This window comes from Coenobita brevimanus, chromosome 12 (assembly GCF_032717465.1).
Source record: "Coenobita brevimanus isolate Jiangsu-jjx chromosome 12, ASM3271746v2, whole genome shotgun sequence".
Classification (NCBI taxonomy): Eukaryota; Metazoa; Arthropoda; class Malacostraca; order Decapoda; family Coenobitidae; genus Coenobita; species Coenobita brevimanus.
Window position 1 is genome coordinate 4924893 of NC_136965.1, and position 13432 is coordinate 4938324.

The 13432-nt window shown below is 42.0% G+C and overlaps 1 protein-coding gene across 1 annotated transcript; it reads left to right on the forward strand.

Annotated features, from left to right (window-relative positions):
- Positions 1 to 1373: 1373 nt before the first annotated feature.
- On the forward strand, positions 1374 to 12881 carry LOC145413761 (carboxypeptidase B-like). Its single transcript, XM_080283420.1, has 9 exons — positions 1374 to 1438; positions 4429 to 4641; positions 6156 to 6243; positions 6853 to 6954; positions 7491 to 7706; positions 8623 to 8758; positions 10709 to 10869; positions 12020 to 12104; positions 12706 to 12881. Exons 1-9 carry the CDS (start codon positions 1374 to 1376, stop codon positions 12879 to 12881), a joined length of 1242 nt encoding a protein of 413 aa, XP_080139546.1.
- Positions 12882 to 13432: the final 551 nt, after the last annotated feature.

Below are 13432 nucleotides of genomic sequence, written 5' to 3' on the forward strand. Positions count from 1 at the left end.
TTCAAACAAGGGCAGACAAGGGTAACTGTGGCACGCAGGCTGTATGCTGCCCTGGTGCACCCTTCCTACGGCCAACCGAACCGTGAAATACATGAATATTTACCTGGACTAAAGAATGTCAGTAATTGAACGTTTTTGGTGTTGATGTACCAGATTTGGTTCTCTGAGCAGTTATAAGTAAGTTTGCTACGACTCTGGAAATTTGGCAATGAATCGGTGCGCCTATATTATTAAGTCCATTGATAATACCAAAAATATTATGATCCATCTTTATGTTTCATGTTTTTTATTGTATTTTTGTTATTTAGGAAATATATCGGTAATCCTTAATGTTTGGATGGAGTAGCGTGCGACATGAAATATTCCTTCAAATGTTGACGGGCTTCTCAAAGATATGCAAACCCAAGAGTCTCATACATAAACAGTAACACTGATTGAAGTGGAATACATCTTCATTCCCTCTGTTACTTGACGTACGAATTATGGGTAAGTAAAGGTCAGTTATTTGTGTATCTTTCCATAACAGTTGATCATGTAGCAACAATATTCGATTCGCAATGCAAGGATAAGATTTCGTTTCCAGTGCATCGCGGTGCCAGTAAAAATGTTCAGTAATGCAACATATGGCATCCACCATCACGTATTATTACTTGTATGGATTTGTATTGTGTTACTGTAATACTTACTAAAATAAACGCCAACAAACTCATATTGACAAGCATGTATTTCGTAGTAAAAAATATCTTTTGATTTTCTCCAAGAGGACATTGACCGGCGGATGGATACCAAAATCATACTTCGAACACACGACTTAGAAAGGTTACCAAGGCCTGCCGTACGGGGCTTAGGTTTTATTTTACAGTAAGGACAAGCAAAGGACTTTACAGGACTTTCCCAGGCTACTTTTCCATCCTTCAAAAAACAAAGCTTAGTTACGACCTGGAAATCATCTTACGTTTGATTCCAAGTCAGCAGTGACTTAAGTAAACAAGTAACATTCGATTTTAGTGTCTGTCGCTGGAAAAGACAAATGTTCTCTTCAAAAATCCCACAGCTGAAGGAAGTTACACTGATTAAGGCCACTGAACCCTTTCCCCTCATCCCCCACCCCTGGTCTGTCCTCTTGCTTCACCCCTCCCCTCCACTCACTTCGTCATCCCACCTCTTTACCTTTAAACTATCCCATCCCCCCCTTCCTCCTCCATCCCTCTCCTCTCATTTTTCCCTCCCCAATCCCCCTTTTCTCTCTCCTCTTCCTACCCTTCCCCTCCCCTCGTCACCTCATTCCCCCCCCCCCATCCTCACGCCTCCCCTCCCTGGTCGGTGTAATATATAAGGCTGGGGTGCAAGATGAATGTTACACTTCCTACAAGATGAGAATCACTGCACTACTGTTGTTGGCACTGACCGCCCTCACCTCCGCTGTATCCTACCATGGGTGAGACCACACTCTTCATTACTGTATACTTCCTTATGTATCAGGCTGATGTAGTCTTAACCTTATTGAATATTAACACACACACACACACACACACACACACACACACACAACTAATAGCCAGATGTGGCTCAAGGAGTCTGAGAGTGCTTGGAGAAAGTCTGAAGAGGCGATCGATTGTAGACAGTAAATTTACTTAGTAACTGACTCATTATACTGTACATGCCTGATTTAGTGTGTACAGAATTAATTTTTAATATACAGTCTACCTTTGTGGCTACAAGAAATAATATATTTCTATTGCCTCTTTAACCTATGCAAAAACTTGCTGGTTATTAATAGTTATATCACCATTACCACCACCATCATCGTCATCATCATCGTCGTCATCATCATTCCGCCTCTTTTCTTACCAGTAGGTGGGGTGCGGTACGGTTCAGAAACACCCGGGAACCTGGATGCACCTCGTAGGTACACCTTACACATGAAACATCATCATTACCTATCAGGCAGAGCAAATCAGAGGATTGTCAGGTTAAAAGGGGATACGAAACCCTTGTGATGCACTCCTTCGTAATCCAGTCAGCTCGATTCCTTGTCATATTCTTTCCCTTATCAGACGCCTACCTCTCTCTCTTGCACACTCATTCACCATATCTAGCCAACTTATTGACCTACCACAACTTTTCCCACCTTTATGCTCACTCACATATTCCCTTTTCACCAAAATATTACACAACTTCTCCCCACATGACCGTACCATCCAAGCACAACCTTCCCAGTTCAGTTGTCCACAAACCATTTTACTCCACATCGTTCAAGAATCACATTATTTCTTAGCCTATCCACTGTATACACACTTCACACACATTTTTCAGCAACCCCAACTCACCGCATTAATGCCTGTCTTTTCAGTTTCCTGGCACATCAGTCTCGCATCCATATGTTAACATTGGTACGATATCTCCTTCATGACGTACTCAGGTATCTGGTATCAGGGCCTCCAGAGCACCTGCCAATATTCCTCCCTGTGCCACGCCAACTTCCCCTTCTTTTACACATTAGCATCACTTTCTCTCATTCCACCCATGTACTTAAACTTTCTCACCAATTTACGACTTTTTCCATTTATAATATAGGTCACCTTCTCTCTCGACAACCGCCACTCTACTCCTTATCTACATGTACTAACAAAGAACGATGCTCACAGTCACCAACAAATCTCTGCTTGCCTGAAGGTTATTCTTCACTCTTCTCGTGTCAGGACTCCATATTATAATTACAAATCATAATAAATAGATAGATAAATAGATAGATAGACAGCTCCAGGCAAGCCTGGGAAAGGGAAATGATCTTGCAAGTTAATGAGGAAATGTTGACAATACACAGGAAGTAGCAAGTCAGGGGATGATGTAGGTAGTGTGTCAGCGAGATAGCACACGAACAAAGCCTAGTGACATACACACATACTCACACACAGGTTTCTAGAACTTTCCAACCACAGTGTAACACACGTGACACGACCCCTGCTTCACCAGAATTTAGGAAGCAGAGCTCAGAAGGAGACAGGCCATAGAACCGGCAGGTAGTAGGGAGAAGGGCTTAGCAACATGGAAGAGAGAGAGAGAGAGAGAGAGAGAGAGAGAGAGAGAGAGAAACAGGGAGGTTAGCTCGAGGGACTCTATACTTCACTTGTGTGTGAGAGACTTTAACATTTCCAAGACAAATAAAAATAGTCCCATACTCATCTTTACCTCTCCTGTCATTGCATGACAAATGGAAACGAAGATTATCTACTTACAAACTACTCACGTGTAACAACCGCTCGTCCACAAGTCTAATATATATATATAACTAATCTACAAAACTTCTCTACAAGTTTATACAAAGTCTTTTGTGACACTCGCAAATAGCACAATATCATCTGCATACATCAGGTGTGTGATACTCCAACCTTCACCATTCATTAGTACACTCCTGACTCTCTCCATAACTCTAGTTTTTAAATCTCTCATATCCACATCCATATACACATTGAACAGAATTGGTGATATCATACATCCTTGTTTAACTCCACCACTGATTTGAAACCACTCGCTTTGACAACCACCTACCGTATACTCTGACACAAGCTTCACAATCATCATTAACAACTCTTAAGATTATAATCATTGACTTATTCATGTCCATATCCTGCTCTCTCTCTCTCATCTTTAAATGTTAACAGTCTCCCACATGACTTATTATACAAGCTGTTATTTTAAGCATACGACTATTAGGACTTCAGTAAACAGTGCCACGTTGATAATGATTTCAAGCATTCTGATGTGAGTAAAGCCTATGTTATATATATATATATATATATATATATATATATATATATATATATATATATATATATATATATACATATGGGTCGACCTTATAACGATATCGACACTCATGGGTTCCTGTACTCTACGTGACATAGTATCAAACCTCGCAACAAGGCTGCTACAAAGCATCACTGACATGTTTCTAACACTGTAAATATTCCTGCTGCCTGTATGGCAACACAGCGACTGGGCTAGATACTGATTCTAATTTGGAGTCTAAATCTTTAGCACCATACTAAACACTGTTTAATACAAATGTGATAAGTACTTTTAAGTGTTCATTGATGTTACATTCACTAAATCTGAACATTGTGTCGATGTTAGTATGAAACACAAATGCAATTCAAGCATACCAACCCTACTGAAACAACGCTGGCAGCATTGGTCCCTCCATAACCATCTGCCACAGAGGTCGAGTACTTTTTTTGTTCACTGAACAAAGTTGTGAATGTGAGATGCTGCATATCCCGTATATGTACGTCTATGTGTGTCTGTCAGGTACAAGGTTGTGTGTAACGCCACACTTGATAGTTGACGTGCAGGTATTCCATGATGCAGTGCAGCGGTTGCAGTTGCAACAGTAAATGTACATGTACGTCTCTGTGTGTGTTTCAGGTACAAGGTTGTGAGTGTAACTCCACATACGACGGCTGAGGCGCAGGTGTTGCAGGAAGCAGTGCAGCAGCTGCAGCTGCAACAGTGGACTGAACCTCATGGCCTGGGAGTCCCTGTCGACGTCATGGTTCCTCCCAGCCTCGTTGAAGTCTTCCTAACTGGACTCCAAGCCAAACACATCCCAGTCCAAGTCAAAATCACCGACGTGCAGGCGTGAGTCCAATTTTGTCACACTCAAAGCATTGATGTCCAATGTTGTCCACTCACTGCACTATTGTCCAGTGTTGTCACATTCACTGCACTATTGTCCAGTGTTGTCATACTCACTGCACTATTGTCCAGTGTTGTCATACTCACTGCACTATTGTCCAATGTTGTCATACTCACTGCACTATTGTTCAATGCTGTCACACTCACTGCACTATTGTCCAATGTTGTCACACTCACTGCACTATTGTGCAGTGTTGTCACACTCACTGCACTATTGTCCAATGTTGTCATACTCACTGCACCATTGTCCAATGTTGTCACACTCACTGCACTATTGTCTAATGTTGTCACACTCACTGCACTATTGTCCAGTGTTGTCATTGTCCAATGTTGTCACACTCACTGCACTATTGTCTAATGTTGTCACACTCACTGCACTATTGTCCAGTGTTGTCACACTCACTGCACTATTGTCCAGTGTTGTCACACTGACTGCACTATTGACTCCTCTTGTTCCTAACATAGCGGACTTCATAATTCTATGGCAATTTCCTATACCTGCCCCTCCTTAATACTCTCGTGTGTTATTGTATATTATCTATCAACATACAATAGTTTGCGTCAGGAAAAATATGTATATGAAGATTAAGTATGCAAACTGAATCGCTGAAAAGGAAGTGTTAAGGAATCATAGTCAACAAGAGTTCTGCCACAGTCATTGCAGCTGTGCTAAAGATGGATGTTGCATGACCAGTCAACGTAAATCACAAACAGCCAGGCATGAGTCAATCACCATCTTCGTCATTGCCTCATCCAGTTGCCCAAAGTAACCCGAGGTGGGACGATGCGTTTCTCTCTCTCTCTCTCTCTCTGTCTCTCTCTCTCTCCAAAGGTCGTTAAGTTAAATTGCATTTGGCTGAGGTCGTTACTAGCACCTCGTCTTTAACACTTATGTTTCTGCATGTGACAACTTAACACTTTCTAGTATGCTGTTCATGCAATCTATATTATTATAAAAGATAAAGATAACACACGAGAGAATGTTCGGATGTAATAATGGAAAATAATTCACATGGGAGGTGTTACGACTACTCATAAACCCCTGACGCTCGAGGACGTATTTGACGCGATTTAGGGGGGTTCTATCTAAACCCTCTAATTCCACAAACATTTCTTCATCTGACAAAAATCGTCTGTAGGCAGCAGGAGTATTACGAGAAAGAGTAAGATAAGAATAATATGAGAGTTATATGAAAATGAGTAATATGAAGAAGAACAATATGAAAAAAGAGCAATATGCAAAAGAGTGATATGAAAAACAGTAACATGAAAAAGAGTAATATGAGTGGAGGGTTATTCTAACGTGTGTAGAAGGATGATAGAGTGTGTAAGTCAGGTGGTTGGAGTGTGTAGAGTGTAGTGTGTAATGGCTGTTATGTGTAATGGTGGAGTGTGTAGTTACTGATAGTGTTTGGAGTGTGTAGAGTGGTTGATATAATTGAGTGTTGTGTGTGCAGGATCATCGATGAGCAGGCAGCCAAAAGGCCCGTCAGTCAGTCGCTGCCCCGCACCTTTGACCACAACAAGTACAACAGCCTGGAAGAGGTGAGTCCCTACGCCATGTAATATCATGATGCAGTGTGGTAATATTAAGTGCTGACTCCACACATTTACTGTCGCTGATTCAATAGTAAGTGTTAGTCCCTACGCCATATAATATCATGGTACAGTGTGGTAATATTAAGTGCTGACTCCACACATTTATAGTCAGTGATTCAATAGTAAGTGTTAGTTCCTACGCCATATAATATCATGATGCAGTGTGGTAATATTAAGTGCTGACTCCACACATTTATAGTCAGTGACTCAATAGTAAGTGTTAGTCACTACTCCTTACATAATATAGTGGGCAGTCGCAAAATATTAAGTGTTGACTCCACACATTTACAGTCACACTTTCAATACTAAGTAGTAAGATTCGTACTGAACCACCTGCCTTTTTTCCTATTTTTGTCAGGCGTTGGTGTATATTGTTTATAATATAAATGAACAAATTGGACTTCATCATTCATAATCATTGTACTGGTAATACATGGGTTGCCTTGATACCTGCTAGATAGGTCTCCAGTTGTTATTGCCTTCAAAGGACTGATAAATTTGATCGTGTATATTGCATGATGCCAGTAGCCTCACTTGGTAACTTGGTGTTCACAGATCGAATCCATCCTTGAAGGTGTTGAGGAGGAATTCCCTTCCCTGGTGACCATTTCTTCTGCCGGCACCACCTACGAGGGCAGAGAGATACTTATGGCTCAGGTAACTGTATATTCATTATTGTACATTTAGAGTTGTGTTCCATTATATCTCCTTTTACATAAACTTAGTACAAGACACTAGGAGAAACTGGCAAGTCCTTGTGGTGAAGGTAACTCGCTGTTCTTTACTACAAATGCCTCGTCTGTGTAAAAAGATGAACACCGTCTAAAGAAGTTTACGTCATTGTAAATAAAGTTTTTGCCATCTATTGTTGAACTTTAAGGTCGATGGTCATTTCAGCAATAGATATATAAAATCTGTACACTCCTGTTGCCTCCATCCATGGTATCATGTGCTTGGCTAACGATTAGCCGCGAGACATGCATGCAATGAACCCAGTAAGGTAACTTACCGTCAGATAAGACAATACTGAAGACATCTTTTAGCGGTTGACCGAACCTCAGTGCACAGCGTGAGTGACGGCAAACAGCAAAGTTCCAGCCATGAACCAGGCTTAAAACACAGTGAAAACTCTCCTTTAAAACTACTGGTTACTCGAGTAGGTAATTGCATGTCTGGTACACTAACACTTTCAGGTGTCAAGTGACGGCGGTGAGACAAGACCGGTGATCTGGATAGACTGTGGCATCCACGCCCGTGAATGGATCTCTCCAGCCGTCTGCCAGTACATCCTGGACGAGCTGACTTCCGGCTACGGCACCAAAAGTGAAATCACAGAACTCCTTGACACATACGACTTCCACATCTTACCCGTTGTCAACCCCGATGGCTACGAATACTCCTGGACCACCGTAAGTCAAACCAGATCCATATTTCACAACCGCTGTCATTTTGGTTACCATTTTGATGATGACGATGATGTTCGTAATAATGTAAAAATCTTATGCTGATTAACCACTTTTAAATTTTACTAGTTTTATAAAATCATTACTTAGACTCATTGTAGGATGTTCACCAAACGACCTTTACGAAGTCCTCTTTTGCAACTTCTGTTCTTGGTAAATATATTATTTGTATGTTAGAGGCACAGCACCAATTGATAGAAGTTGCAAGACCCCCAGGATAGAATGTCATAGCTTCTCTTACTGTAGAATCCGTGCAGAATTCCATCTACCTAGTGTTTTTTGTTGTTAGGCAGCGCGCCAACAAAACACGCCAGTGTTATGATCACCTGGTCAATATTTACTTTATGGGCTCTCTCTTTTTTTGGCGGTTTTCTCTTTTCACAAATCTTTTGAATTTCTTTGTGGGTTGATTTGATGATGTAGGTTGTCGGAAACGATTTTTTACATATGAAACTAATCTCTTCTACCTTAACAAAAATATAACGTTTACAAATTGTACTATTTCGTCATATGCAGCAACAAGTGGTGCCCGTTCCTCAATAAAACACCCTGTATCTTTCACAATATATCTTATGTGGCGCTAGATGAGGCTAATTTAATGTCTGAAAACATATTCTCGACCACTTACAACGTCAAAAAATCCCACAAAGGACAAAAAAGAACTGAAGAGAAAAAAGTCGAACAATTTGGAGCCCGCTGAGTAGATCGCTTCATTATCCGTTTCGATTAGCAAAAACAGCTAACATGTTAGCCAAAAATGGCCACTGCGATAAGGCCTGTGGCTATACACAAGTAGATGGAATAACTCTGGTGCAGTTGACAGGTATAAATCTAATCCGTCTGCCTCTTCCTCCTCGCACAGGACCGGCTGTGGCGCAAAAATCGTGTGCCGCATGAAGGTATCGTGGAATGTCATGGTGTCGATGTCAACCGCAACTTTGAGGTTGCCTTCGGTGAACCCGGAGCTTCTGATGAACCTTGTTCTGAGCTTTACCAAGGTGAGGGAGGTCAAGGGCCGTACTCTCCTATGCTTTTAGCAGAATCTCTTAATACCTTTCATTCCTAATGATGTATTTCGTATCAATGCATTTAATATTATTCAGTAGGTCATTTGTATTTTGCTACATGGACATAGTTTGCATACTGAAGTACTAGGCCTCAGGAAGTTGTGATGGGCAGCCTCCACACCTTACTGGGATGCAGCACCAAACATGAGGCTGTTACACCCACGCGCCAAGGGGTTCAGTGTTTGGTCACCTTTGTTCTTTTCTGTCTGTCTATCTGTATGTCTGTCTGTGAGCAAGATAATAAAAAGCATTGTTGGCTGACTTTACACCAAAACTGGCATAATGTTTTAGGATAACAAGCGGAACACGTGATTATTATTTGGCCGACGGGGTCACACACAATAGGTCAAGGTCAACTCAGAATTTTGATCCGATTTTGACCAAACTTGGTGGAAAGGCTACAGATGAGAAATGGTGAAATGAGTAGATTTTGAGACCATCTGGTCATCAGTAAAGGTGACAGGTCAAAGCGAAATGTTAGGCCTCTTAACCCAGATCTGATTCGGTTTTGACCAAACTTGGTGGAAGGGCTTAAGGTTGGGAGATGATTAAATTACTCTTCTCAGAAATATTGGTCAAATGTCAAGGTCACAGGGTCACGTCATCTTCAAATACTTTGTATCTGATTCAAACCAAACTTGGTGGATCTGTTAATGATGATCAGGTGATTCGAGTTTGAAAACGGTCAAAGGTCAACGGCACAGGGCAGGGTCAAACGTTGGATCTTTCTGTTCACCTGAAGAATTGGTGCGTGTCGCGTCCGAGCACGCTGCTCAATTTTGAACCCACGTGACGAATCACACGATGAACAGTAATCACAAGCGGGGAAGCTGCGTCAATTCATTACGTCTACACCAGTATTTGCCAACATGTTATCCAAACCATATTCCAGAGCCACAGGTGGCCACTGATCGTGCGGACCAGCCTTTACACTGATGGTGGGGCGCGGGTGTGGCAACCTGTGACTGCTTCATCTTGTTTAGCAGGAAACAAAACAAATGCAACCGAACTACACTGCGCGTCTTTGTTTCCACCATCATCAAAAACAAATTCTTATTTATCCTCTTGTCATTAACATCAAAATCATCAGCACCGCAGACTAATCAAGCATTTTTCTTTTACATTTGCATTCTTTTTTCTTCTTATCGATATTGTGGCAGTGAAATAGTGAGAGAAGGCTTGGTAGCAACTCTTTCTGAGCTGTTTATTATGCATACACCTTAGCATTCTTTGGACTGTTATTTATATTCCCAAAAACAAAGTTAATGTCCAGCTGAGGAGGGAAGAATTTTGCATCTGTCGGCCTGTTTGTTGGTGTTGTAAAGACTTTAATTCTGGCCTGATTTTGACGACTAGGTTGTCACGTTAATCCCCACAGCCTGATGATGTGCCCTTTTTTTAGTGGTCAGCATCCTCAGGTCTACCCCAAGGCCACAGTATATTAAAAAAAAGTTCAGGGCAATCAGATGGGTTTGCCTGTGACGACCTAAATGCATCAGAGCCACCAGCACCCAACAACCCCCTTAGTGTACCCAGGATTGTGATGGTTTGAGAGAGAGAGAGAGAGAGAGAGAGAGAGAGAGAGAGAGAGAGAGAGATAGTGTTTATGCTAAAGGAATAACTATGAAAGGATCACATAGTTTAACAGTGGCAGTAAAACCTGAGATAAACCCATAGCACCCAATCCACTACACATGACAAGGATGATATCAGATTAGGCACCCTAGCACGGCATCAGGCAGCTAATATCGTGTTAATATCCACACTGTTTGCATCAGTAACACGCAAGGGGGCACAGAGTGGCTATGTGCAGAACAAATCGCTGAGGAAGAGGTGGCTGGTAATCATCAAAGTGGCCAAACACCCGTCTATCCCATACAGGCCCGGAAGCGTTCTCGGAGGATGAGTCGAAGGCAGTGAGGGACGGTATTGAGGCCCTGGGCAGTCGCGTCACCGTGTTCTACAGTCTGCACTCCTACTCCCAGCACTGGATGACTCCCTACGGCTACACCGATGCCTTACCCGACGACTACGACGAAATGGTAATATATATCAATTATACTCGTCTCACTTTAACTTGGACTAAAATAGCCATCTCTCCACGATGCAGTGCTATGGAAAGAGTGTAGGGTAGCAGTATTGTTTTTTGCTGTCACTGAACAATGTTAAATAAGATAAAAAAAGAAAAAGGATGAAAATGTGGAGCAAGTTAAAGTGTGACCTGAGAAGGCCAACGTCATGGGTTTAAGTACAGGAGTAAGAGCAGTGGGAACAGGACTGATAATAAGTGTATGTTGCATGCGTTGATTGGATAGGGTATGAGATCCACAGTGATTTATGAAAGATGTGGAGAATGGAAGTATGTTAATAATAGAGCAGAAGCGTGTGTGTTTGGTCAGTATGGTTATATGGAGAGAACATAAGGTAGACAGGATGGTGAAACGGGTAACTACGTGTGTTTTACGAGAGAAGGATTGGTAGACAGGATGGTGAAACGGGTATACGTGAGTGAGTTTTATGGCAGAAGGGTTGGTAGGTCAAGCAGGTGGATGGATATGGCGTATGAGTGTGTCAGAAAGCACGGAATTAAACCTGGTGAAGAAAATGAATTGACAAGGGATCGCAGTGGTTCGATGAAGGAAGTATGATATGCATTTTGCCTTTACATTCGACAAAATTGCTCCATTCCACAGATGTATCTGATGCGCATCCAATAGTAATGAGAGAGAGAGAGAGAGAGAGAGATCTGACTGAAGTGGAGGCAGAATTTCGAAGGGTTCACTGATAATTATGTGGTTCATTTCACTGTGCATTATGCTTGATAGTTCTCCTGCAATTGTCTTCTCATTCTGTGTGTCTGGTTGATGACAAAATATCGTACTCATCCTTTCACTACGATGACGTATTTTGTGTATTATTATCACCAATACCTAGCGGTTTAACTCAGCTCTAACTTGGCCTAAAATTGACATCTCTTCATTTTGACTGAATATCGGGTACGAGGACTAGATCGTCGTGAACACAATGCACATCACTGAACAGTACTATGGAAAGGGTGTGCAGCCGTAGCATTTATTTTTTCTTCCGTTGAGCTACGTAAATCAATCTATAAAAGGAAATTTTGGGCCAAGTTAAGGTGAAAGAGGTGTAGTGGTGGTGGTGTCAGTACTCATACGGTGCCTGTGTTGTCAGATCCGTGTTGTTGAGGAGGGTGTGGAAGAGCTGGAGGCCGTCTTTGGCACACCCTACACTTATGGCAGCGTCGCCAACACCATGTGTAAGTACTGGACTGCCATTTGTCTGCCGCCTGTATGACTATCAGTGTAGGAGTCTCTCCTAAACCTCTTTCTTAAGCATTTATCTTCCCTATCACACCCTGCTACTGACTGCATGTTAACTTTTTAATACCGATAAAGTCTGCAGCAATAACATACACGAGAGCACGGTGAAAAACTAGAACTCCCATGCATATAATTTACAATAGTATTTTTTCCTCAGTGAACTGTAACGTAATTTTCATAGTGATGGGTTTAAGGGGTTATTCTCCGGAGCTAGACCTAGACAGATCATATACCCTGCTAGGGTTACAGGAGAGCGCTACTCCTCCCAGCAAAGGCAGGTACCCGGGCGGGGCGCGAACTGTTGACCTAGAGTCACACGTTCTACCACGAAGCCATCCTGCTGCCCACATGGGCTTAAGGCGGTTCGAATATCCAATAAGCTTACAATATACAACTGCACGATGTAGTTCTTCCTGTAAAAACAGATAAGACAGGGAATGTATTATAAACACCATATAACTGCACGATGTAGTTCTTCCTGTAAAAACAGATAAGACAGGGAATGTATTATAAACAAGTGTGTGCATTGCACGGCAGATGTGACGTCTGGTGCCAGCTACGACTGGGCCTACGAAATTGCCAATATCCCGTACGTCAACACCATCCAGCTGCGGGACGAAGGCACCTGGGGCTTCCTACTCCCTGAAGAGGAGATCCTGCCCACAGCAGAGGAAACTTTCGCTGGTATCTTGGCTGCTACTGCTGCCATCTAGACCCTTGGCCATTTAAATGCCGGTTATCAGTGTTTCTTCCACACGGTTGTATTCAGGTTGGAAAAGGCACAGACATTACCCACAGGAGAGGAAACATTGGCTGGTGTCATGGCTACAACTAATCCTACATTAAGACAACGTATTGGTGTAACTCACTGCTGGTACTTTCAAACCAATTATTCAACTTAGCAAAGGTATAGATGACTTTTAGCATTCAAAAAACATCCCCATTGGAAACTAAAAGCCTCTAGAAGCTAAAGCAAAGAAAAAGAAAAGGCAGACGTGATATTGGCCACATGAGTGTAATACGGTGCGGCTAATGCTGTCTTTCCCTTCAATTATGTGAAGTATTTTGGTGGTTTATTTTTGATCATTTTAGATTATTTTTTCAGCTTAGGGTGGAGTCTATAATTGAAGGACCAAATGAAGGCTATATCTGACCCCTTCACTTTGAAAAGTCTCCCAAAAAGAAAACACATCACCTGAGGGAACTAGATCACTCTACTTTGAATCGTAATACCTTGACTTGATTATAGTGAGCTTAGGAGGGA

Coding starts and splice junctions, on each gene's coding strand:
- LOC145413761 (XM_080283420.1), top strand. CDS start 1,374: ATGAGAATCACTGCACTACTGTTGTTGGCACTGACCGCCCTCACCTCC. Junction 6,955..7,490: donor GAGAGATACTTATGGCTCAG/GTAACTGTATAT, acceptor TAACACTTTCAG/GTGTCAAGTGACGGCGGTGA. Junction 8,759..10,708: donor TTGTTCTGAGCTTTACCAAG/GTGAGGGAGGTC, acceptor TATCCCATACAG/GCCCGGAAGCGTTCTCGGAG.